Source organism: Struthio camelus, chromosome 12 (genome assembly GCF_040807025.1).
Source record: "Struthio camelus isolate bStrCam1 chromosome 12, bStrCam1.hap1, whole genome shotgun sequence".
In the NCBI taxonomy this organism is placed as follows: Eukaryota; Metazoa; Chordata; class Aves; order Struthioniformes; family Struthionidae; genus Struthio; species Struthio camelus.
In genome coordinates, this window is record NC_090953.1 from 14,691,743 (window position 1) to 14,718,924 (window position 27,182).

Below are 27,182 nucleotides of genomic sequence, written 5' to 3' on the forward strand. Positions count from 1 at the left end.
GGAATTGCAGTGTCTGCTATGAAGACGACTCAACAGTTACCATCATAAAACCCTGTTTTCCGTTATTTCAGATTGCCAGCACTTTGTTAAAATGAAGGCAGATGTCTAGCCCTGGGCATCAAACTTTTAACTTGGATGGCTCAGCGCGGCCCCGCGGGGGACCCGGCCGAGGGCAGGGTGTCCTCAGCCAGGCCGGCCGCCGGGAGGGCCCCGAACGCTGCCGCCTGCGAGGCCGGGCTGCGCCCCGGGCGGGAGCCCACGGAGGCGCGTGGCGGCCGCCGGGGCCCTGAGCGAGGCTGCCAGGTCGAAGGAAGGCGTGAAGGCTTTGCAAGCAGCGGGAGCTCATGGGAAAGCAGTGCTCGGCCATTTTGACATTGCCGACAGCAAAGACAGGCGGTGCCTGTCGCAGGGGAGCAGCTGGAGCGCAGCGAAGCTGGGCGCGTGTGCAGGCCTGGTCGTTTATTGCATTCACACCTTGTCCCGTCAGGACCTGCCGGCTTTGCTGCCTTGCCTCAAACTGCCTGAGAGGCATCCAACAACGCAGCGTCCCTCTGGACAGAAAGCCACGAGGCGAGTGCCACGGGAGGCCGCGGAATGGCGGCGGCGGAGCCCGCCCTCGCCGGACTACAACTCCCATGATGCGCGGGGGCAGCCCGCCCGGCGGCGGGAGGGGCGCCGCGCATGCGCGCAGGGCGGGCGCGGGGCGGGCTGCCCTGTGGAGGCTGGGAGGCGGCGGAGGGAGCTGGGTCGCTGCCGCCGTCCGGTGAGTGCGGGAGCGGCGGCGCGGGGCAGCGGGACGGGTCGGGACGGGGCCGATACCGGCTCCGGCACTGGCCACCGGAGCTGCCCCGGGGAGCCCTCGCGGGTGGCGGGGCGGGGACGGAGGGGGCAGGGCGGCGGACAGAGTCCTCCGCCCGCTGCCCCGGCGCTGCGGAGAGCCGGCCGGGCCGGGCCGGGCCGGGCGGCGGGAGCGGCCGCCTCGGCGGCGCGGGGAGGGGCCGCCCGCCGCTGTCCCGTCGCGCCCGGAGCCTCCGTGCGGACCAGGGCGCTGCTAGGCGCGGCCGGGCGAAGGGCTCGCCCGGGACAGCCGCGGGCTGCCCCCCCCCCCCCGCCCCGGCACGGCCTCTCCTCAGGGCGGTGCCGCCGGCCCGGCCTGGCCCCGGCTCCCCGCGGCTCCGACGGGAGCCGCCTCCCCCGCGCGTCGCTTCTTTCTGGTAACCCCCCCCGCCCCGGGAGTTGCTGCGGCGGTGGGAGCCGCCTGACTCGCGCCGCAGCCCGGCACGCGCGGGGGGGGGGGGGGGGGGGTTCGGGCGAGCGCGGGCCCCGGCTGCTCCCGCGTCCTCGCTGCGGGGCCGGCGCGAGACGCGCGCTTACGCTGAGCGGTTCTGCCTGGGCTGCAGGTGGCTGATGTGCCGCTGCACGTCGCCCTGCCGATGGAGTCGAAAATCGGGCGAGTGCGTGAGTGAAAAGGTCAAAACTTTCTTCGTGCCAAGCCAAAGTGTATAGGGCGGAGGTTTTTTTTAGTTTTCCTATGTAAACATAAACTCTTGAGCAGTTTAGTTCTTCTGTTTCTAACAGTTAAAGTGACTTTGTGGTTTCAGAACATAGAGAAATTGAGCGAAGTTCAGTGGGTTAGTGGGTGTTCCGATAGAGGATATTGGTAATTTCATAGCCAGCCCCTAACTTCGCCATGAAATCTAAAACTTTACAACTTTGTTACTTCTGTAACTTTAAAAACTTTGCCTGCGGATTTGGTTAGCATAATTCTTTCAACTTGCTGGATATGTTTTCTACAACTTATAAATCATGCATGTTAATGACAATTACCACAGAATGTTTTTCCGGTATATCCATGGTTGACAAAAGGGTATCTACTCTCTGTAGCACTAACATAAAAGTCTTCCGGTAATGAGAACTTCTCTCATGAGACTATGCTCAAACAGGAAATAGGCCTGTTAGAACAGTATGTTTGCACTGAGAAATGACCGAGGCTCAGAAGGCCCCTTTGCATGTCTATATATTTGTTTTCCTATACTTCCAGAGAATCTTGCTCATAACTTTCAGGGGCCAATACTGAAAGCTTATCTGCCTGCTTCTTTGTGGGTAGACACAAATTGTGTGATGAAAATAAGTGCCGTTCTAGAGAAGTTACTATATGCTTTAAACTTGCTATAATATGCTGAATATATTCTACTGTTTTGCTAACATGTTAGGTATGCAGATGTTGAAAGACAGTATTTGAAGCAATGGAGAACTGGAAATTGGCTAGTACTTGGAAGTTTTCCCCTTTGCTTCTCTTGCACATGTTGAAGTATTAAATACAAATTTAGGATACTTAGATGACTGCAGAAACCCAGCTTCAGATGTCCTAGGTGAAAAGCAACAAGAAAGAAGCAATACAAACTGAATAAAGTGAGCTACTACTGCTGTTCTGTTCTAGGCTGGTATGTTTTGCCACTTTTCTAATGAATGTGTTTGAATGTTTTTATGAATGTTCTGATAACTCATATCTGGGATTGCTTATTAACTGAAATGTCCCTGGGCAGTTCCTTGAAGAGTAGATAGATATTGTGTATCGGTTTCTATGGGTGAGCCGTATCTGTTAAAGAAAATCTAGGCGTTGTCTGAAAAAATTGTAATCAATTTACTTATTTATAATTCTTATTCTGGAGCTTTTGTAACACCTGATCCAGTGGTGTTGCTCTGTGCGTGTGTGAGTGGGAACAGATAACTGGAGCAAAGATTTCTGCTGGAGGAACTTCCATCTCCTCGAGGCAGTCAGTAGCTGCAGTAACTGGGATTTTTAGCTGCTTTAGGAAAAGTGTGTAGCAAGCCTCTTCAAAATTTTTCTGAGGTACTTATCTTTCTGTTCTCTGGTCTAAGTCCTGTATTTATTTGTGAGGATAATAGCTGCCCTGCAGCTAGTTTGATGAGCAAGTCTGGAAGTATCTTTAAGATGAGTGTGCTGAAGTAATCTCTGCATACTCTTTTCAAGAGGTGTCACTTCCACACCACGTTAACCCTCGTGAATGAGCAATTCAGGTTCTTGAATCTGTCACCTCTGTTGTATACCAGAACATATGGTTATATTTCTATAGTCTTGTAGCGTGGATGATTCTTTTTCAAGAACAGGCATATAGGAATAAGTTTTTATTGGACAAAACTATCTTGGCAACTTAGTCATCACTCAGTGCGTCCTACTAGCAAGGTAACTGTGTCGTAATTCTGTGTAGTGGTGTACAGGAAGTATGAAATAGTAAAGCAAGCTTTCTTTGCTTTCCCAGTGTCCTCTAATATAGAGGAAAAGCTAGCAGGACCTGGAAATAGATTCTTCCATTAGCAAGTACATTGGCAAATACCTCTTTATTCTTCATTGTTCTTGTACTTGTTCTAACTAAAACTAGCTGTCTGTTCACCTCAGTCCTCTGTATTGAAAAATCTCAAGTTGGGAGAGCACGGTTTGCTATGTACAAAACTTAGTGAATTATTTCTTAGAACACAATGACGCCTCAGGCTTGTTCATGTGGGAGAATAGCCATTTCTTACTAACTGGAAGAAATGTCTTACTCTGACAGAAAGTGTAGGCAAAGATGAGATGCCACCTACTGGTTATACAAAGTCTCAGACTTCTGGTGAATGTGCACTAGCTCAGTGGTCAAGAGAACCGATGTCATGTGCCATACCTCAAGGTGGAAATTTGGAAGGGTCAGGTTAGTTTTTAAGAACTTTCTGATAGAAAACCACTGCTGGACTGTTCAGCAGAGGTATTGTAAAATATTACAAAAGCATCATAAGGAACTTGTTGGAATTACTGTAACAATGTCCATATGTGTCTCCAGTAATACTTCTTCTGGTTTTGGTAAAGATAACTCTTAAATGTAAACACAGTGTTTATAAGCAGTTATGTATAATCTTGCACACTGGAAGTTAAAATTGTTGCCATTGTAGGACTTCCCTGGGGAAAAGCTTAGATTAGGCTCCATTAAGCATCTGAAACTGTTTCAGGGCTTTGATGGATGCGGCAATGTTGTTAAACTCTGCCTGCAGATCCTCCTTCGCCAGTTAAGGTTCATCAAGAGGCTGATTGGAAGAAGATTCTAAAGTAACACGTGAGATTAAAGTGAACTCTGTGAACATGCTGGCCAAAACCAGCCCCGTTTGTTTTTCATGATGTCAATTCTATTTTAAAATCCAAGTTATGGAAACCATTTACAGTAGACTTTAATAAGACCGTAGTTTCCTGTGAGTAAGATATTTCCCGAGAGTTATTCCTGTTAGGGTCGCAAGAAATTGTGTCTTTAAAGATAGCAGATTAATTTATGAGGGCTGAGTCTTTGAAATAAAATCAGAAACTAGCTATTTTTAAACACTAATTTTTTTGATATACTTGTAAACGGGAGAGGATAAAAATATTTTAAATGTGGGTAAGAGGTGTATGAAAGTTGCTTAACTGTTCTTCAGGGTATGATTCAGGTAATTATAAAATGGCATAAAATAAAGATAACGCTTTCTTAAATTCTTTAGTTCATTGCTTTCTCAGGTTGAGGACTAGTGACAAGCTTTCTGTCTTTGTGATGTCCATCAGAATGTTTTCATTACTCATCTCTTCTAACTTCTCTTCTGCTTAATAAAGTCATCACTTCTGATTAATTGAATTTCCAGTGCTCGTGTTTGTTTCCATTGTTCCTGAATGTTTCTTATGCAACCGTTGAGTTATTAGAATAAAGAACTTACTTTACATTTCAGTTATATATCTGAAGAAAGAATATTAGTCCTTTTGACTTTTAACATGTATAATGTTTTAATGGTAAAGCTAAGAAACATACTTAGAAGAAAACTAGCTTTGCTCATTTAAAAAAAAAAGTAAAGTATTTGTAAAGCGGAAATTACCAGTTTTTGTTAACTGTTTTGTAGTAAGATGTGCCACGGATATTTCACAATCTAAATAACTTCTGTTCCTTCCGAGATTTTGTAATTAATAAAATTATGCATGTATTTTTTTTCTCCACACTACACTGTTACAGTGACTGATGGAAAGCAAATGAGAATGTCAGTTTAAATAGTAGCATCTTAATGTGTTTAATAGGAAGTGAAGGGTTTTGTTGGCTGAGACTATAGCATCTGCTTGCCGGTATGCCCTATTTGGGCAATGAGAATTCTTGACACCTTTTTTTAAAAACTCATTACGTTGTATGTTTTATATGCCTTGGTGTTTTTTTTTTTTTTTTTCGGTAGGGAATGATCTGAAAGTCATTATCATACAATTCCTGTGTAATACAGATGTGCTAAGCAGTGTTACTGTCATAACTTTTTAAAGATGTCTCATGTTAAGTATGCTATTATATTTTAAAAGTAGTTCAGTTCTGATTGATAGGTGTTAGAAACTGTGCTCTTAACTCATTCTGTGGCCTCTTTTAAACTTACCATGCCCAATATGATTCTGTTCTCTTGCTAAGGAGAAGACTCGATTACAAAATTAGTGGTATTTTTGCTATGCTTCTTTATTTTTCACTTTTTTGCATGAGAATTCTAGTCTTTACTTACTAATCCAGCTGTTACGGCTAAATATGTAGTGACTAGACTCTGGTCCTCTCTGAATGTTGCAATTGGATGCGAAAGACTGAAATGTCATCTTCGGAGACTTGTACTGGCATTTCTCCTACTTTAGAAATTTAAGTTTTAGATGACCTACTTGTTTTTAACCCCTCAGAACTCATATTGTGAAATGATATGCAAATAATTGTGCCATCAAGTCAGCCAAAACAGTGTTTGAAATGGATACTTTGATTGAATGATAATGACAAGTGAGACCAAGGACTATGACCTCAACATTAATGTATTATAAGAGATGAGTAGTTTTCCAATGTAAAAGATATAAATGCGGTAAGTAAAAGGTAGTTATTTGCGGCTGACAGCATTTCTCAGCTGCTAATAGAGAGGAAGTATAGCCTACCTGTATGTAAGGTATGGTTACGCAGGCATGTAGTGGTACTCTTCATCCAAGTAAGGGGAGCATTATTCTCCAGTATATTAACTATTCTGTTCCTTATAATTACTATTTAAAACTGTAGCTTTTAGTATTTGAATGTAAAAGGACATGCAGAAATGTGGAAAATAACAGTATGCTGATTCAGGATTCAGACTGTGCAGCTTGGTCATGAACAATGCTGTGTAATTGGCTGCAGGAAATGTTTTTATGATAGTGTGTAATAGTTTAAATTGTAAGGAAGGGGAAAACATTAAGGCTCTAGGAATCAGAAGTTTGCATGCAGATTGTGTGGCATCCACTGCAGCTATAATCTAATTGTTCTTCAACTATTATGCACCTCTAGAAACAGAAATGCCACAAGATTATGAAAACCGTAGCAGATGGTGTGCTAGATTTTAGAGCGCTCCTTTAGTTACTTTTGGAACATTGCTTTGAAAAACAAAGGTATGCTAATCTGTACTTTTGCTGTATCTAGTAGATTCTGTTTCTGACCTTCTCATCTGTGGCCTCTTGTGAAAGGTCAAAGCTCTTTCAACATGATTGGCTTTAACCCAAGGGAAGCCAGACACCATTCTTTTCACATAATTTAACATAAAATTGAGAATTCCTTATTTTTCATAAGGGATCATGCTGAAAATAGCTGAAATAAATTCCTAACTCCTTTGTACTTGTTGATAGGAACCAAAAATACACCATTCTTGCTAAGGCGACTGTTAAACCACGCTTGCTTTACAAGCAAACTTGATTGAATACTTTGGATGGACCTTTGTATGCTCATGTCTGTTCAGTGTCTCTGAATTAAAATATCGCAGGATATAAGTATGACAGACAGTATTCAAAGAGAGACCTTTCTGGCTGTAAACAACTGAGATGAAGGAATCCTGTAAGCAGGATCCTATGATATAACATAGCATGTATATACAGCCTTCCTTTTCTTTTTTTTTTTTTAAGAGGCAGTAACTTTAGATTGATCTGTTTTTGAAGTGTAGTTGAAGTACAGCCTAACTTCAGGTTTGAAGTAAGGCAGTTAGAGTATATGATATGAGCATCTGAACTGGAGCTTTGACTCCACAGGACAAATAACATTTACTGTATGCCTAACTTCTGTGTTGAGTATTTTTATTAGAACCAAGAAAAAGGTTAGCGAGGCTCATGAGCCTGAAAGTGTTGGGTCTAGGTTTTGCTCTGGAAACGCATCATGGATACTCTTTCTCATTTATAGAGAATCTTTCAAGTTACCTTCTTCTCTGTGTGTTCAACTGGAAGCAAAAATTTGGCTGAGGAAAAGGTAAATCCAAGAATTTCTTACAGAAAAATGACAGAAATAAATGAGTGCTTAAACATTGTAGTCGTTAGTGTGTGTTCTTCTAAATCAAATGCTTAAAACTTTGACTATCAGAATCAAGGTTGTCTATGCTCTCTTTGTGTGCAAGAAATAGTACAGACTTGAGTCTTTTGAAGGACCTGGATTTTCTTCTAAATACGGCACTTAGTGAGCAGCTATTCAGTCTGTTCTTTGTTTTTGGTGGTGAGTTCTCTGACCTCTGTTGGTCAGCTGGGTAATAAAGAAGAATAGGGTAGGACTGAGTAGACTGCTGTTACTTAGGAAGTAAGTATTTCCTAAGCCTTCCATCAAGGTATCTTAATTTTGATCTGACAGAACAAAATGTTACTTCAATTGTAGTGATATAATTAACTCAGGAGGCAAACATCCTTTGTTTCCTCTGTAGTTATTACTGACTCATGTCCTTGCTTATTACCTAGTTTGCCTGCTTGTAGTGTAGTTCTCCTTTACTCTATCTATCTTAGTCAGTTTTTAAAATTGACCTTAAACAGCACCAGCAACAACACATATAAAGGATCTTAACTGTTCTTTTGACTTCAGCACCTGTAAAAACTGATAGCAGCAAGCTGGGATCAGAAATAGTAGGTATAATTTTTTGGTGGTTTCCTCCCAGCCTACCTCACTCTTTGGGAATGCCTTGGAGTCTCGTTAAGGAAACTAGGCATTGGCATTAATCTATAAAAATATATATAGCTTAACTTAAAACAAAAAAAACCTAATTGTTGATGGGAAAAGGCATGGCAAGACTGATTCCTGAGACTTCACTGATTCTTGTCAGTGAAGAAGCAAGACATAGATAGCTTTCCAGTACTCTTTTTCAATTGTGGAATAATAAATAGATATGAATAATGCATGAAAAAGCTTTCATTTTAGAAATGTATTTGGAAGTTGAAGACGTTTGTAACTGGGATGTTTAACTGTGCCCGTTTCTTCTTTTTGTAGATCTGATTAAGAATAAGATTTGGGTTTGAGCAACTTGATACTGCCCAAGTCATGACACTCCCATTTCGAAAGGACTTGGACAAATACAAAGATCTCGATGAGGATGAAATTCTCGGCAAACTGTCAGAAGAAGAACTGAAACAACTGGAAACTGTTTTGGATGATCTTGACCCTGAGGTACGTATTAGCCAAGAGAAGTTCTGTTTTGTGCTATGTTCAGAAACCAGTCTGAAATAACTTGAGACTTTTTTTTTGCTTTAATTCAGCTTGTAGTCTGTATACTTTTGTATAGAGTTTTCTCCTAATCTGCAAATGATATTACTCCCCAAAAAAAAAAAACTGTATATGATGTCTCAAATGGTTATTTCCTGTTTGCAACATGAATGCAGCTGCAGTAGAGGAAAATAGCGAAGGGGACTGTCAGGAGATGCTCTCTGGGAATTTGTTAAATGAAAAATTGCTGTTAGCGACATTCTTGAGAAGAAAGTTTATTTAGGCCGGTTTAACTTTCCTGTTTCCAATGTTGTATGGTAAACAACCCTTTTGTATCCGCTTTTTATTTTATTGCTTCTTCTGTTGCAATTTGAGGGGGAAGGGAGGGGTTAAACTCTTCTAAATTTCTGGTCCTGTAGTCCACATCTACTCCTGTTCTCTTCCTGACTTTGCAAAGAGGAGGCAAATAATTCCTCTGTTCCTAAACAATTATGTCAACATAGGGTATTGCATAATTAATATTTTAGCTTTCTGTTATGAAGAGCCGAGTTATATGCTCTGCTGATATTACAGCTAAATTCTGAGTCCAATACTAATATCTTCACCTACTAATTCTCTCTCTGTTCTTGCTTTAATAGGACCAGGTTAAGGTTGAGCTTGATACTCAATGATCACTGTAAAAAATTTTATTTTGTTGCATGGCAAGGCATTCCTGCTACTAATTGGCTTTGGCTTTGTAGATATTTTAGCAAGGAGAACTGGCAAAAGTGGTTGGTCATTTTTTATGACAGTCTGTAATTCCTCATGTTCTATTCTTTCAGTATACATATCCTTTTTTCCCCCCCCCTATTTTTTTCCCCCAACAGAAATAGGATGATAGTAGCAAAAAAATTTAGTCTCAAAAGTAGAAATACATATCTGTATAGCTAACTGACTGAGAATAGAATAGGCAGTAGTCTTCAAGACATAGAAACATATGTCTTTAGTGGTAGAAGAAGCAGCCGCCTTACTGTATGTCTAAACTGTAAATAGATGCATTTTATTTACCCTTCCCCATCTAAACAGTTCATTCTGGAAAAGAAATGCAAAATAACTAGCAATTCTAGTGCTGGGAGCTGTGCTTAAGAAAGAATTGCTTCAGTTCTACTGAGCGTGCAGTATGCTCTACCTTTAATTAAATCATTGGTATCTGAAGAATAGATACCCTACCAGAAAAGAAAGTTGTCACGGAATTCAAGATAGCCTAAAAAGTATGAGGTATTGGGTTTGAACCTTGGGGAGGGGAGAAGGAAGAGGGGGGAATTAATCTAAACAGGTGTTCACTAAGATTTTTTTTAAAGCTGTATTTGTTTGCTCCATTTTGTTTTGTAGAACGCGCTTCTGCCTGCAGGCTTCCGACAGAAAGACCAGACAGCTAAAAAGGCTTCAGGTCCTTTTGACAGGGAACGACTCCTTGCGTATTTGGAGAAACAGGCTCTTGATCACAAAGACAGGGAAGATTATGTGCCTTTTACAAGAGAAAAGAAAGGTAACAACACCCTTTTCTGTGTAGATGATTATGAAATTTCTGAAGTGGACCAGCCAGAACTCCTCTGAACCAAAGTTTATTGAAGGAGTGGCAGCTCTAATGCTTTTCAGCTGGTGGCATTTCCCAATGAGTGCTGCTGTGCAGAGGCAGAATACTTCCTGTTCAAGTGTGTGGTGGTGCTGGGGTTGGTGTGCCATTTGCACGTATTGTGGGAAGGAAATAAGACTGAAAGATTTTATCAGAAGTTGCAAAGTTCTGATGTATCCCCAACATAAGAGCTGTCCCTAATTGGTGTCAGTAATAAAAAATGCTGTTGTGTCTGTGGCTAGTGCCCTGGGCTGCTGAGGACAAATAATAGCGTTTGTAATACTATGCTGAATTTAAAATATAGCATCAGAATGATTTACCATGGTAGATACCAAATAATCAAAGATGCTGCAGATCAGTAAGGTCAGGTAAGTGGTCTATGCAGTCATGTTGTCTTTCTAATATCTTCACAGAAAGATACTTTTTAATAAGATTGCATTGTTGTTATTAGTTAATAGTTACATAGTTAATGTTGCAAGAAACTTTTATTAAAGTCTGGTATTTTAAATCTTTGCTTTGGATTGTAGTCTTCCCATTGACTTGATGAGAAGCACTTTCTTAGTTCTGTATGTCTAGCTGGTCTAGTTTAGTCTTAATTATTCATTATATGGAGTAAGAAGGGGGAAATCTATCCTTTTTTGTTTTTTTTCCTTTCCCATTCTAGCAGAACTAAATTTCAGTGATGATTTGGCCTCTAGGTTTATCCAGGAAGCTCACTGTGGATTAACTTTAAGCATCCTTACTTACTATAGATTCTGGTAATCTTGTTTCCCTACTTCAATGTAAATGAAGATTCTCTTTCGCGGTTTGCTTAATCATTTTGAGGTAATATGCGTTATAAAGACAATGTTGAATCTCTCACTGATAGGTGACGTGATTCTTATACAGCTTTGGTGGTTATTGCTATGTGTTGTGAAGCACAGCAGATCTGAAGTCATGTAAAGCATCCTGGTGTAATGAGATGAACTAACTAAAGTTATGTGAAGCTAAAAACCCCTAAATTATTATATTGCATTTTCAGGTGCCTGATTTAGTTTCTAAAAGAATGCTGTGTATTTAAAAAAAAACAAAAAACAAAAAACATACTTTTAAACAAGATTTAAGGACTTAAGTCACATTCTGTTCCAAGTGTTGAACCATATAGTAAACCATTGTTGCTTGAGAAAATAATTGAGGCCAAGACATTCATGAAACCAACTTTTTCATGAAATGCCACTAAAAAAAAAAGTAACCTCAACAAAACTAGTTTTGTCTCAATCTCTTTACATAAAGATGTAATAAGAATTTTACAAGACGCTTGCAAAGAGAAGGATCTTTTATCTGAATGGTGAAGCTAGACTTAAGCTCTAAGTTGCTCTGAAATGTATTCCATACATCTAAGCCAATCACATAGGCTCCTCATTTCTTTTTGAACAGCAACATATGAGAATTATAGCGCTTAATGTGGGACAAAAGCACATCTAACACTTATAATGTGCTTTGTGCTGTGGAGTGCAAGGAATTAGCAAAATATTATATAAACTAAGCTATGTATTTCAGTGTTTTGTGCTCTTCTAATTGTGCCATTTTCCTACAGATTCTTCATCTACGTTCTTACTAAAATAAGCTTGTTCTGTGTAGATTTGCTTTTCATATAACTTTTTCAGCTTTAACATTTCTGGCTGAAAGAGCAGGGGAAAAAAAACATTGTTAGGCTAAAATTGTAGTCACCTGTCTAGAGCTTGTTGGGATTGACCTGTACAGTTGGCTTGTGTTGATCTAGATTAGTTTGCTTTTGTTGCAGCAGAATTTGGGATGCTGTATTCTCTATTTGCCTTTCAAACAATCATTGGTCTTTAAAGAAAATGTATATTATGTGCTGTGAAATGAAGTTAAGATCCTGTAGGAGCTCTGAAGAAACAACTTGTCGTACTGACATTCTCCATACAAGAGCACTGGAACAAAATAACATGTTCTACTAGCCTTAATGTAAAACAGTTTTCTAACTCACTGCTATGTGTTCTGTAAACAGCTAACAAAAAACAGTATGGGCTCTGCAGTGTGAGACTGAGGAAGCTGCTTGTCAATTGAATTTAGAAAATCAGTATTAATTTGTACTCACAAGTGAGCTGATGAACCTCTGTCTCATAGTAAGAATTAATGATTGATGAATTGTGGATTTTGTTTTGATGAAATCTCTTCGTTAAGCATAAGATATATAGAATATGTCAAGTATTGCTCTTCGTTCTTATTAATGGAGTCACTGTTGATAGGATATTGTATTCAGTCGTACTCGGGTGACACTGAATTCCTTTTCCGCAAACAGAATACTGCAAAATTCATTTTAGACTGTCTTCTGATCAGCTAGCAAGCAACCAGCTAGAATGAGTGCTGGATTGCGCTTTCATGGGTGTAAGAATAGTACCAATGATATAGAAGTGCGTGTATATGCTGAATGCATCTGACTTTTGCAAGACTTTCAGTCTTATATATTGTCATTCTGTATGTAATGTCTAGCACCTCTCAGTAGACACGATCCAGCTTTTCTGGCTTTTGAACAGTGCAGTAGTAGTGTGTGACTCAGAACTCCTTTCATTCTATTGCAAGGAAAGCCTGTTTTAGAATTAACCCCAACATGTGCATCATTTAATGTAGTAGCTAAAGACATAAAAGATCAGAATATATAATTATTACAGAAACTACTACATGAACATCTCTGAAATTTGCCTCTTTATATTACATTGTTTGAAATTTGCGGTGTCCTTAGCTTAAAAATAACCAGGATATCATGTTTCTTCATGTGATCAAATCCCTGCTATTTGGAAATCTTCCACTTAAGGGCCAAGAAAGCTATTTGTCTTATGGACTGTGCAGATATGTATTCTTTTTTTCAGAAACAACGACGAAAATGCACCCTTGCAATAGTAAGGAGGTGGGGGGGGGCCCAAATCCCTCTTGGAAAGAGGCCTTGAGTTCAGATTGTTGTCTCCTAAGATACAGATGTCTTACTCTTTTTGAAGTATTTGTTCATTAATTGGAAGAGGGGAGCAGGGAGAGACAGCTGCTTTTGTGTGTGCATTATAAATCTCTGAACTCTGGGCTAGGGTGAGATGAAACTGGTAAATGAGAGATTATATACACAAAGGTGTTACCTGTTTTATAACAAAAACTGCTCCTGACCTAGTTGACGAGACTGAAGTTGGCTGTAATTAACACTGCTGGAGGGGAGCAGCTTTTAACGTTTTTGCTTTAGCCAAAGCTGAAGTGTTGGCTTAAAGTCTACGGATGTTAAGTGTGCTAGCTGATGTTTACATTTGTTTGGATGAAGAAATTGTTATATACTTTATCCCTCTCCTGCTTTTTTTAATGTTTATTAAGTTATCTTAAGATTTAAGCAAGTATGAATAAAGTCAGTCCTTACTCTTTTCAGAAGCGAACTTCTAGAAACTGAGGTTCCTAAACCTGTGAATTTAAGAATTGCTGAAGTTGACAACAGAAAAAGTAGCCCTTGTTTGTAGGGGCTGTGTGGTGAACCAGACTGGTCTCTGGTTCAAGTTGAAGTTAACCTGGTATAATAAGTACATTGTTAAAAAGTTACTTTTAATTGAGACCAGTTTCCTTCACCTGCTTCCTGCCTGCTGCACAAATGCTTGTGGTAGGAGAGGGCACAAGAGTCGGTAGCTGAATGGATTTGAAAGGAATAATAGGGTGGTGAGGTTTGGTTGTGTGTTTTGTTTTTTGTTTTTAATTATTCACAGAGATAAGCCTGAAGCATTAGTATAACTGAAGCATTAATGGTGATCTCAAGATGGGTGACTGGATTACTTCTTGCATTTCTTTCTGAAATGAACAGAAGGAGAGGCTTAGATGAACCAGTTAAGACTGTGTGAGGAAAGATCCCACAATACTGCTAAAAGCAGATTCCTGTGCTACTTTTCAGATGTTGACAACTGCACTGTAAGATGTAATTGTGTATGTTTTTCACCCAAACCTTCTGTTTATGAAGTCTTCTATTAATCTTGAATCACCAGTTTATTTTGCACTGTCCATCAAAATGGTGGTATCTTTGGAAAGCCATTTCAGCAGGTTTCAGCTACTGTTTGTAAGTCAGTATAGTTACATAAGGAGATTTATTTTATTGTTCTAAAAATGGATAATGACCATTTATACAACTTTCCGAAGTGATAGCAACCCCAAAACAAAAATAGTGTTGCTAGCAACAAGTCTTTGTTGCCATATTGTGGTGTTAAGGAGAAAAAATTGATATGCTTCTATCTAATCTGTGTTAGCAGTAATACATAATTTCCTTTAAAATGAAAATGATTCACAAACTATTGTAATCTAAGATGGAAATTTGGGGGAAGAGAGAAAAGGTGGATGGATTTTTATTATGTTTGTTTTTGCTCTAGAACCTGGAATCTAACTTCAGATACTGGTTTCCAGAAATGTTGAAATCAAAATCCTGATTTATCTGAATTTCTGAGAATTAAAACTGAAACATGCCTATGAAGTTTCTTGTCCCTAGGAGGTATTTAAAAACGTTAACTTAGTCGAAACATGCAACAAGATACATTTGTATCCAGCATGAGGGAAATAGACTTCTGGCTTCTGACCAGCTAGTCTGATTCTAGTCTGGGTGGTGTTGTCGGGTAATTGGAATGAGCTAGAATGATTCATTTGAACGTATGTCTGCATGTTTTTAGAGATGAATAGGGAAGAAGCTGAGTTGCTGGATTAGCACTGAGACTTTATAGGAAGATTATTGTACCACTTCCTACCTTGGGAAATAGTTTAAAGAAAGTTGGAACCAATTTCCCACAGTTTTCTATCTTCTAACAGCTAAGGCAAAGAAGCTGAGTGCAAATGTTGAATGATGCATCAGGTGTTTTACAGAGATACCAACAGCCAAGATCTAGTATGTTTTTCTTTGGTCTGGTAAATTGCATCTTATTAAAGTCATTAGACTAGTGTGTGTGCGCGCACGTATAATATATATGTGTGTGTATGTATATATACAAAAATACAGTCTTTCTCTCAATCTTTCTCTCATTTTTCTCGATCTTTAACTATATGCAAAAAGTTTGAAAAACTATTAAGATTAGATTAATGGTATTCTAGTTGCATGAATCACTTCTCAAATGGATTGTTGTTCTGTCATATAGTACCAAAGCTTTCTATTTACCACATTAATTTGTCCCGGAACTAAGTATCCCGTTGCCTCCTGTCGATTTTATGCTGTTGTAGACCTTTTTGTTCTGGTAGACTAGCTCTAAATCATTCAATCTGAACTGTTTTAAGAATAACTGTTTAAGAATAACCGAGTAACTCATTTTCTGATTCTTAGGCTAACTTTTCAGCAGAGATTATGCTGACTTTCCAGACTTCTATTTACAATGCACGCCCCCTAAAATAACTTTTCCCGTTATCTGTCTGTAATGGCTAAAAGATTGTTGAAGAATGGGATATTACTACTGCTTCCCCTCCCCCCCCCGCCCCTCTTTGAATCTTCTGTGACCTTTCTATAAGTCAAGTATCTTCTGTGACTTTCTATAGTTTAGAAAATAGCCTCTTTGGCAGTTTGTGTTAGGATGCAAATCTAGTATCCTGTTTTCTGCTACCCAGAAACTTTGGTTTTCTTAAACAGCTCAAGACATCCCTTTTTTTGTTTTAAAATTCAGTTAATGTCCAAAATCAGAAGCTATGCTGTAAAATTGCAGTGAATATTCTGGTCCATGTTTTCAGATGGTTCTTGCATATCTCACTTATCCGACATATTCAAGTTACAGCTCTGCATGGGTGCCTTTCTCCGTTGATGCAGATAAACATATCAGTCATCGTTTTCTAGGAATACTGAATTGTCTTTACAGGCCCTTTTTCTAGGGTGTTTAAAATTTTTAATGTAGGCTTATATGATACTTTCCAATGCTTAGGTTACAGACTCCTGTAATCTTATTTGCTTCTTCTCACTGCAAATCTGGAATTGTAAGTAATGTGGGATTCCTGTTTATGCCCTTTTCTCGTCTCTGACTTTCAAGGACAAACAGAAGAAACCTCATTCCTTAATGCTGTTCCTGCTGCTCTCGTTCTCAAGACTTAGTAAATGTATTATGTACTCCATAAGTATAGAAAAGTTTAAGGATAAATAGTTATATAATACAAAGTAATATCAGACTTCTCATTTTCTTTACTCCAGGGAAAATATTTATCCCCAAACAAAAGCCTGTACAGTCTTATACTGAAGAAAAAATCTCTCTTGATCCAGAATTGGAGGAAGCCTTGACAAGTGCCACAGATACAGAATTATGTGATCTTGCAGGTGAGCTTTTTAAAGTGTGAATAGGTGAGTGCCTATTCAGACAAGAATGCTCTTATAATTAATGTTATGGTATATTTGTAATCTGAAACTTGACTATATGAAGTTGTAGTTGTGGTAGAAACTAGATCAAGTTATGTGCCAATTTGCTTGTAGCACATCATCTTTGTGGATTTGTGCTAGCTTTTAGCAGGCCAAAATATTTAACCTGCCTGTGGATTTTGAGTTTGAAAATCAAACACCTTAAGCTTATCCTTCAGACTGAGGGGTTTTTGTTATGTGTACGCTACTGCTTTTTCTTACATAGAAGAATATGTTGCTATTTGCTTTGTAGAACTGGATTCCTAAGTTTCAGTCAAGAGTTTTGTGCATTATGATGTCATGACTAACCTATACTTTTTAACTCTGATGCCTGAACTTGGTGAGGTTGACAGCCTTTCTAGGTGAGAGGCAACTAAAAAGTCCGTCTTTAATGAAAGTTATTTCTACTTTTCTTTAAGTTATTAAGGGATTTAAATGGATTATTTTACTGATCTGGTGTTTTACACACATCTGTTGTTTTTTAAAGGAACTCTACTTCTGAGCTGAATTAGCCAGGAACAGTATAATTGTTTTGTCTTTTTTTTTTTTTCTAGCTATACTGGGAATGTCCAACTTGATAACAAACAATCAGTTCTGTGATGTAGTAGGAAGCAGTAATGGGGTTGGCAAAGACAACTTCTCAGGTAAGCATTTATGCAAGTACTAAATAAATGAGTTCTTTGTAGTGCACACAGTGGTTACTATAGCATTATTTTCTGTTACACTAGCATTCTTGATAGTGGTCAGTTTTGAATTGGAAACATGCATGTCTGTAACAGTAGTAGTTGAGTTATGGCAAGGGTGGAAGTAAAATAATGTCTCTATAGTAAAACCTGTTCTGCAGTTAATCCACTTTGGGGCGAAAGTCGGTGCAAGCTCATTAGTGTGTCTTGGTTTTTAGGCTTCATGTTTGTGTTTGTAAATCAGTTCCTGTGTGCTTTCTGGAAAAAGTGGTGTGCGACAAAACCAAAATGAGGCTGTCAAGGCCTTTGGAAAAGGATTGAACTTTATGAAAGTAGGGTCAGGAGAAGATGGTATATTTTTAAGTGGAGAGATGTAAAGACTGATCAAATGACCTTTAAATACAGTTAATATTTAGTATGTGTATTACTTGCTATGCAAATACATGTGACCTGTTTAATTTCAATTATGTGCCTTACTTTTCAGATGTAGTAAAAGGTGAGAAAATGTTGCCAGTTTTTGATGAACCGCCAAACCCCACGAATGTGGAGGAGACATTGCAAAGGATTAAAGATAATGATTCCCGTCTTGTTGAAGTTAATCTAAATAATATTAAGGTAATTACCTGAAGTCTACAATAAATATGCTGCCTTTTCTCAGTAGAAGACACTTTAACTTGTGAAATTCTGTAAGATAGTCTTAGAGGTGTACGTTATCTGTGGCAGCCTTTCCGCTAAATATTGCGATGTGTGTAATCTCAAATTGGAAACCTGGAGGTAAAATGATAAGCTATTTTAGTATCTTTTGCCAAATGTGTATTTAAAAAGTCTCAGAACTTCTTACTGCAGCCCAGATTTCTGTGGCTGCCGAGTTGGTGACAGTTCCAGCAGTTCACCATCATGGAGTTAACTACTACTATGAATCCGTTGTTCTTTATGGAGGAATGCGTTCTCAGTTACTGCTATTGCAAACAAAGTCATATTTGTACCTAAGATCCTTTTGATTCTTGTACAAAAGAGCTGTCAGCAATTAGAGGCGTTTCTGCTCATAGATGTAACAGTTGTGTTTTTAAACAGGCCTAAAACTTTTATTTATATGAACGAAAACAGAAGTGTAACGTTTTGTCTTACAATGTAAAGAGCAATATGTTAATCCAGGCTATTTACTGCTCGCACCAAAGGCAGAGAATACAACTTGTGGTTTAAGACTATCGTACAGTAGAGAGAAATACCAGACAAAATAACTGCCTAAAAAGGTAACAGAAGTACACTAATATAATAAATTGAGAGATTTGCTATCCTAATTAATGTGATTATCTAACAGTATTCCTTTTATGTTTGGTTGCTACTAAACTGCAATAATTATCAAACTGTAAATTGGCATATTCTGGAATTACTTTTAGTAGAACACAGAGGATGACATTCTATTGGTTTCATCAGCTTAAATCTTTTTTGTTATATTGATGAGAAAAAGGACTAATTCTTGAATTGTTTGGGTAAATTCTGCTTTTTGGAACAGTTCAAAGTCATATAGAAATTGTTTTTAACACTTTTACTGTGGCCACGACCTCTGTATAGTAAAGGTGACTTTTTATAGAACTGGTGACTTTAACAGCCTTTGAGTCTTAAATGCAGCTCTGCCTCGTATCTAGGCCTTTATTGTGAGACTGTTTAAGGCCAGTGATAGTTAATATTATAGTGAATTTAGCTGTTTAAAAAAAAAAAAAAAGGATATGTTGAGGGGAGGGGTAATAGGGGTAATAAACATAACAATAAATATCTCAAGAGTTTAAAATGCTGTTTTTAATTCAAGAACATCCCAATTCCAACACTGAAAGAGTTTGCAAAAGCCTTAGAAACCAACACACATGTGAAGACTTTTAGCCTTGCAGCCACCCGAAGTAATGATCCTGTTGCTGTTGTAAGTGAGCTGGGTTTTTTTTGCTAATGTGTTTAAGTGGGGAACAAGGGAAGTTAGTCTGGAAAGAAACTGGTGAGGGATTGAACTGAATCCTGTTTAAATACTTGGGGATGAAAATGATTAACTACTTTTAGATCATAAAGTATGTTTTCTGTTTTTTTGACAGACCTTTGTTGTATCAAAGTTGTTAAATACTTACTAGTTCACAAATACACAGTAAGATGTATGATATGAATAAGAACTGATTTTTTTTTTAAATCCCTTCTCCTGATTTTTCACCTAAAAATCATTTTGCTAACCTCCTTCCTGTTCTTCCTTCCTAATCATTTACCAACATTCATTCCACGAGTCAGTAGTATGTTCAAAACTAACATAAGAAACACACTTGAGAACTGAAAAGTTCGTAATATTTTTCAACTAACTGTAGTTGAATTGTAAAATATGTATTTCTCTCTGATCTCCCTGCTACCAAAGATTGACCTAAAGCAATGGTATATTAAGCATGATATTAGTGAAGGGTATCTAGACTGACACAACTGAAAGCTGAGTATTTATCATCTAGTCTTGGGTTTTTTTGTATGTTGAATCATAAGCAGTGCTTTTTTTGACTGAAAAAAAGAGGTAAGAAAACAGCATTAAATGTTTTTTCTGGGACAATCCTTTGCATTTGTTTTAATTTCAGATTGGAAAGAAAACAAATTTGAAACAGTCTGTTAAATGAACATTTGAAAGCTATGTTTTGGGTCAATTAAAACATTCCTTTTCAGTAGAACTGAAGCATTTTGTAATGAAGTGTAGAGTATTCTTTGTTTGTTTGTTTGTTTTTGCATTGTAATTTAACCCCCAAAAATTAAAGGTTATGTTTTTTTATGCTAGTAAGTGTCAGGAGTTACCTGTTTTTGTTTCCTTAGAAATAGGATCAGGTATTTGCCATTTCCATTTAAGTACTTTTTAGGTATGTATTATTATCGCTTTCAAGGCTTTGCAGTTTAGTACTTAAATCAGCAGACAGAAGTATTCTGAAAGTCAAATGTCCTGTTTACAAATTAACCATATCTAATTCTCCTTTCAGTTGACTAAACCCCCTTTATTTTGTCCTTTACTACTTAGCAGCTTGCATTACTCATTGTATGCTCTGAAGGCTTACCAAATGGAATTGGTCCAATATGCTAATTTCAGACAATTTATATTCTGTGTAGGTTTTTAGCTTGTAACAAGAATAAGACAGGCCTCTTCTTAAACAGGGAAATGTAGATAAAGCCTAGTTGAACACTCACTTCATTCTCAAATAACAAGTGCAAACTTGTTCATAAATGCATAGTGTAACTCTACATGTTGCTCCTACTGAACTAGTTAGTGAAAATAGTTATCACTGTCTGTCCCATGGTTTGATGTAATCTAGCACAATTCAAAGTTTTAATAATGCTTTCTTGCATTCCAAGGCTCTTGCAGATATGTTGAAGGTAAACACAAAATTAAAAAGTTTAAACATAGAATCAAATTTCATCACTGGAGTTGGAATTTTGGCACTGGTTGATGCACTGAAAGACAATGAAACGTTAACGGAGATCAAAATCGATAACCAGGTAGGTGAGGTGGGGGTAATATCATAATTAAAATCAATATCGGTGCACTGTCTACCCTAATTGGCTGCATATTTTTAGATGGTAGCTTGTGATAAACTTCCCAAAATAGTTTACTTTTAAATCCCGTAACCCTATGCATGATTGGTTTTAAGGGTCTCATAAGCATCCAGTTGAAGTTGGTTCCTGGTCACATCTGTGCTTGCTGCTGCTATAAAGTGGACAAGCAAGCGTTACGAGCTTATGCTTTCAGATTAATACTTACTGACTAATAGGATGAAAGTATTCTGCTATTTTTTTTGTGAGGAGTGAATAAACCTAATTTCTAATGTCTTCTATCCTTTATGGTAATAGAGGCAGCAGTTGGGAACGATTGCAGAAGTGGAGATTGCCAAGATGCTTGAAGAAAACACCAAGATTCTTAAATTTGGATACCAGTTCACACAGCAGGGACCTCGAGCCAGGGCAGCTGCAGCTATCACAAAAAATAATGATTTGGGTAAGACCCGTGACTATCAAATGAATATGGCACAGGTTCTGCAGGTGGTTTTCTTCTGTATTTGTAACATAATAATGATAGCAAAATGTGAGTAAATATGTTTCAGACTTCTTCTGTGCTTTACTCCTATTCTTGTTTGCTGCTTGGTGTTCGCCTTTTATTTTTTATGGGGTGTTCAGGTGTATGAGTTTTGGACTTTTTGGAATAGTCTAGAACAAGGAAGAACATTTGAATTACAGGTAAGTTGTGGCAAAGGGAGGTAGTTTTGATCATTCAGTTTTGATTCGGATAAAATTCATTCTTCCTTTAAAAGCACAACTTGAAATTATTATTGTAAGATGCTCTCCTCCCTGCTCGTATACCCAATCTTATTTGAAATGCAGAGCCCGAACTGTCTGTCTAATCTGCAGTGCTTGGAATTGGGTCGCCTGTTCCCTTATGGTTCTGTTAATGCACAGTTATCTTCCCTACCTCTATGTTAAAGGCAGCTGGTAGCAGTGACATCTTAACTGACCGCAGAAAAATTTGCTGGAGCTTATCTGTTAGAATCCTAACTAAATGGACAGTGGAAGATTGGTTAATAATAGCACATGTGAACAGAAATCATTTGTATAATAATGTGAAATATTTGAAACTTTTGACTATACCTAGGATAATATGGCCAATCTATTTAAATAGAATTACATTTTAAAATTCTGCTTAATTAAACTTCTTGGCTTTAAATGCTTTGTGCTGTTGTAAGGATTTCACATCTTTTTGATGTGAAAAGGGACCAGGGAGTTTTGTAGCAGTAGTTCTGGAATAGAGGAGAGGGACTCGCATAGGAAGTCGGAGTTTGATTTGAAGATCTGCTTCCCTCTGAGTAAAGTTCAAAGTGGAAGAGAATAGCTCTAAAAGAGATGGAGGAGAGTAATAGCTAAGATAGATCATAAAGGGAGAAGGAAGGCATACAGGCACTACAGAACTGTTTCTCAAAATAGATTCCAGGAAAACTACTTTTTATGTCATAATGTTTCAAGTGTCTTTCTCCTGTCGTTAAGGCTTCTCTTTTTGCAAGCGCTCATTTTAGCATTTGACTGTTGGAAATCTATGTTTCTACTGATATCTTGCCTTTTTTCCTTGCTTTCTTAGTCTGGAGTATGCAAGTAAAAATTTCTGCAAATGCCTTTTCACCTCTCCAGCCCTGAAGCTACAGAGACAGGTTACTCTGAATGCCCAGTTGGGTATTGAGCACTGAAAACTGAGATGTTTAAAATCTCACCTCTCTGTCTTTGTACGTTTGTTGTTGTTTTTTGTTTTTTTTAAGTCTGCCTCTTTCTACCTTGTTCACAGTGTTTGTTGTATTACTGCCCTGTTCTTGTTTGTCTGAAACTGTGTACAAATTGCTTTTAACTGCACGATTGGAGAAGCCTAAAGTTGGAATATTTTCCATCCGTTCTTGCAATTTGGTGAAAACGAGTGTGAATAACTTTTGTCACTGAAGAAAACAATTCAGATTGAAATGAGGATTAAAAAGTCTATGGATTACTCTCAAAATAAGCAGTACACTGGCTGTATACAGAGTCAAGCTCTAGTGTTTTAAATATGAGACTTAAAGCATTAATTGAAAATTGTTTATCCCACTCAGATGATATTTTACACTATTTAAAGCATTTCTTGAGAGAGGGAGGGAGAAACAAAACCACTTTCCCTCTGTTTCCCTAGCAAACATAATTTGTTAGGGAAAAAGAATGTATCAAAAATACTACAAATATTGAGCAAAACTCCAGTCATTCAGTGAATCTTGCATATTTCGAACTAAGCAGCGTGTGAGCTTTGGTGATTTTATTCACAAATTGTTGTTACTCTTGCAATTTCGGACAATTGAATAATTTTTATTAATAAAATGCTTATAGGCTATTGAACATAATGTCCTGTTTTTTTGCTAAGTGTATAAATCTTATTAAGGTGTACTGTGAACCTCTTGTATTGTTTCTTTTGAGGTCATGTAAACTTAATTCACCACCACTAGAAACTGGCAATATAAAATCGTGTAGCTTGTTAAATCTGCTAACCAAATGTAAAATGATTGTTTCCTGTTAGTCTCTCCTCATAAATACTTGAAGTTGTTCATGAATAACACAATAAGCATTGCTAAAGCATAAATGTAAATGATGCAAAACACTAAGTTTTAATAATCTTAAGTTGCACTAAGTGAAATTTTAAGCCATAGAGTAGTTAACTACTGATGTTGTAGAAGTGCTTAAAGTAGTTTGTGATTTAAAAAAATAGTAAAGTCTACTTTCTCTCTTACCACAGTTCGCAAGAGAAGGGTTGAAGGAGATAACCAGTAAATCTTGTTGCTGCCAGAACTGTGTTGAGACTTCAAGGCTCTTCGAGGCACACTCATTCACTGTGGGCTTTGGCAATCTTGGACTTCATTTACCCGGGTTACAAGGGAAAAGACTGGAAACCCCACTCCTTTTAAAGCAAAGCTATATTAATAATCTGTGTGGTATGCATCACATTTTTCAGATTGAGACATAGTAATTGCACCAGTCTCTGTAACATAGTTTTAAAAAAACTTTTTTGTATTCCAAGACCTCTGCTGTGCTTTCCACTAAAAATATAAACACCAATAATGGCGTAATTATCTGTAGTCAAAGAATGGGATGTTCAAGATCACTGGGTAGATAACCCAATTGAAATGTTTGTTGGAAAATCTAGGCGTGCTTATTTACGTGGAGGGATGTGTATATTTTTCAGAACAATACTTTAGCGATAAGGGATTCTTCACACAACAGTTGGACTAATGTAGAGCTACTCAGCCTTGTTCATATGCACTGAAGAGAAATCTCACAACAATCTTTTTTGTAATTCTGTTCTTTTGATCCATTCTTGATACTGTGATTAAGTTTAAAAGACATCCCTTTAAAAAGTAAACAAAATATAAATTGGCCAAGGACGACTTCTCCCAAGAGATTTGAGGGACTGATAAGGAGCCTTGCAAACGTGACAGTATTTCTGTTGCACCTAAATCCTTAGTCATTTTTAAAAGTCCCAAAACTGTATCTTGTTCTGTATCTAAACTGGACATGTTTTTAGACCGAGTTCATGTGTTCATCATCATTGCTTAGTTTATATTCTTTGTTTAAAAATCCTTATCTAAATAGATAAATAGTATCAGTTTCTTTAGAAGTAGTGGACATGCATTTGTTGAATTCTGCATAATTATGTATTGGAAAAGCATCTTTAACTGTAAAACTAGTGTCCCAAGTCAATGGCAGATGGAAAAATCCTTTTTTAACCTGTTGCATTAAACTATTATACTTCATATAAATCTATCATTTTTTTTAGAAAAAAGTAACGCTTTTAAGAAAGGATCTTTCTATTCTACTTCATGTCTGAATGTTGGAACACTACATAAGACATGCAGAAAATAACTAATATGCAGTGTTAAATCTATATTGCATAGTACTTCTTAAAATATTTAAAGTTCTGTATCTAAGCAAACTAATATGGCAACAAGAACCACTTCAATTTTTGTACACAATCACAGTGGACTACTTTGATATAGCAAGAAATACAGAAGCTATTTGATGGAGGTTTATTTGGATTATACTCTACTAGATTGCTCAATGTTGTAATGAGATCATAAATTCAGAAACATGTTCTAAGGGACTGCTCAGCTATATTTATAGCAACAGAATTCAACTGACAACTATCTTCATCAAAGAATCATAATACGGTGAGCATTTTACGTATGGAAAATGTCAAGGACTGAAATTTTTGCATTAGGTTGTATGTTTATACTATACAAATTCAATGGAGCAATTCTTTCGCACTCTACCCACTTTACTGCAAATAATGTTTTAGATCTTTAAAGACAGACTATTCTTGAGGTGACTTCCAATTTTATTGCAACTGTACAGAGAATTTTAAATTATAGTACCTTCAATGAAGATGTAAATAACTGATTTATAATTATAGAAGGACATTTCTTTTCTTGTTTCAGAATTGGCCTTTTATTGCTTGATTCCAAATAAATGGGGGCTCTGAAAAGCAAGCTGGAATTAATTCTGTTAAAACCAAAGGCTTTACATACTATAAATCTGAAGCAACTAGAAATGATCTGGTGAATAACAATAAAAAGGGCTTCTTTTATTTCTGGCTTATATATTTTTTTAAAGGACTTTTTTTAGATGCAGTTTTGAAATTTAAGTTCTTATAGTATGCATGCACTCACAAGCTAAGTGGACTAAGTGGGTGTTTTTTTGTGGGTTTTTTGCTTTTTTTTGTTTTGTTTTTACAAATAGTGCTGTATAAATATGGCCAAAGCATGTCATGTGCGGAGTTGTCTAAAGCTGTACTCTATTTGATGTTTTATCTACTAGGCACCATAATCATTTTGTGTCAAAAAACAGGCTGTAATGTCTTCCTTCATTTGTTGAAGGGCTACATGTTCATGAAATCTGTTCATATATTGTGTTTCTGTGATGATTTATTTTTGTCATTATCTAACAAGATTATGCTGTTACCTCCTACTTGAAGATGAAGGAGAAGAATGAAAGTCTGGTTTATGGAAATGATAGCCAAAATCTCTTATTTTACTTTTAAAATCCAGTTTATCTGCTTAATGGTCTGTACTCCAGGCAAAGTCAGAGGCTTTGAAGTTGCAATTCTCAGGTGTCCTGTCACAGATGGCAGTAATGGACCTCTTCAATTGGCTTAGCTGTGTAGGTAGCAGCTAAGTATTTGACTGCTTGTTGGCTCTTCCAGGATAGAAATCTGACAGACTGGCCATAGGAAGTCGACTTTTTCAGTCAGAAGGGTCTGGCCCTCTGAAGTGTTGAAAGGACAGTTGGCATGGTGCACGGAGCAGTTAGGACAATCATTTTTGTGCCTATGATGTATTACCCCTTTTTGGAATAAATGAAGGAAGTCGGTCTTTAGCCAGGAATCATAAACAGTCTCAACAAGCAAAGTGAACATTCTGATTTAATGCTCACAAGTGTAGTGAGATCTTATGTATGATGTCATTTTTGAGTGCAAAAGTGGTATTACCTTAATAGCCAGCTACCATGAGCAAAAGGTCTCTTTTCCAAAAACATGATTTTTTTTTTCCAGATTTTCCAGGCTTAATGCAGGAGTCAAACGATGACATGTAATTAACTGGGTTGGGTTTCACTCTTTAAGCATGAAAACAAACTATATTCCAACAAAATTATCTATTTACTGTTGTGTTTTAAAGAAATAGCCTCTTCCGTCTACAGCTTAATACTGTTTGTAAGCTACAAGCAGGCAAGCGTTCAATTTAAATTTCCATTGAGGAAATATGAATTGAGTGTTTTAGCATATTGGCACTATATGCTGTCAGATTGTAAAACAGTAAAATTTTTGAATGATTAAAGTTCCGTATTGTTTTGGTTTTTTATTAGTACACAAACTTGCAGAAAGTTGACTCATGCATATATGTCAAAACTTTTTTTTTTTTCCTCCCAGTGGGAAAGTGGATTACCAAATGATTTTTCTGGAAGTAAAGGGCTACTGCCCAGGAACTTGATTTTCATATAGCATGTGGCAAAGGGATGCGTAAGAGTCCGTAAAAAGACAGAGCATATTGTCAAGCCAATTCAAATCATACATGCAAGTAAACAAGAAAAGGGGTGAGATTTTTAGGCTGCTTTGTACAGCCTTAGGTAGTAAGACAGTTCATGAGTGGTTTGCTGTTTTCTGCCCGTTCCCCCCAAGAGCTTTGCTACTTGGCTGAAATGCTTCTAAATAGGCTTGCTTAAGGGAAGATCTCTGGGAAGCTACTTACCTCAGCAGCCACTGTCCCTCTCCAAGTAATGTATTCTCCAGCACAGCCGCTCCCTTAGAGACAGCTGACACGGGGGGGGAGAGGGGGCGGCAGCCCGGGCCGCGCCGGGCCGAGGCCTCCCGTGGCCGCCGCTTCGCCCTCCGCCTTGGCTCTGTCCGCGCAGCGCCCGCCTCCATCTTAGCTCGCGGCGCAAACGCGGCCCCTCCCCACTTGCGGCGCCTG

At 38.1% G+C, this 27,182-nt stretch overlaps 1 protein-coding gene across 15 annotated transcripts; it reads left to right on the forward strand.

Annotated features, from left to right (window-relative positions):
• Positions 1-662: 662 nt before the first annotated feature.
• On the forward strand, positions 663-26,549 carry LOC104148280 (tropomodulin-3). 15 transcript variants are annotated; one of them, XR_011143643.1, is made up of 12 exons: positions 687-763; positions 7,212-7,277; positions 8,277-8,453; positions 9,861-10,017; positions 16,277-16,399; positions 17,032-17,121; positions 17,645-17,775; positions 18,971-19,078; positions 20,521-20,664; positions 21,016-21,160; positions 22,292-22,433; positions 23,459-26,549. XR_011143643.1 is itself a non-coding variant. In XM_068957937.1 (12 exons), exons 4-12 carry the CDS (start codon positions 8,328-8,330, stop codon positions 23,491-23,493), a joined length of 1,059 nt encoding a protein of 352 aa, XP_068814038.1. In that variant the 5' UTR covers positions 1,598-2,444; positions 6,333-6,433; positions 7,212-7,277; positions 8,277-8,327; the 3' UTR covers positions 23,494-26,549. The 15 variants fall into 15 exon arrangements, 9 of the variants coding, with proteins under 9 accessions (XP_068814036.1, XP_068814037.1, XP_068814045.1 ...); XR_011143642.1 differs by lacking the exon at positions 687-763 and adding an exon at positions 1,587-2,444; XM_068957937.1 differs by lacking the exons at positions 687-763; positions 22,292-22,433 and adding exons at positions 1,598-2,444; positions 6,333-6,433.
• Positions 26,550-27,182: the final 633 nt, after the last annotated feature.

Bases quoted from the DNA above. Each gene is read 5' to 3' on its own strand.
- LOC104148280 (XM_068957935.1), top strand. From the start codon at position 8,328: ATGACACTCCCATTTCGAAAGGACTTGGACAAATACAAAGATCTCGAT. The intron at 16,400-17,031 runs GTGAGCTTTTTA...TTTTTTTTCTAG, and splicing joins AGAATTATGTGATCTTGCAG to CTATACTGGGAATGTCCAAC. The intron at 19,079-20,520 runs GTAAGTGAGCTG...TTGCATTCCAAG, and splicing joins GTAATGATCCTGTTGCTGTT to GCTCTTGCAGATATGTTGAA.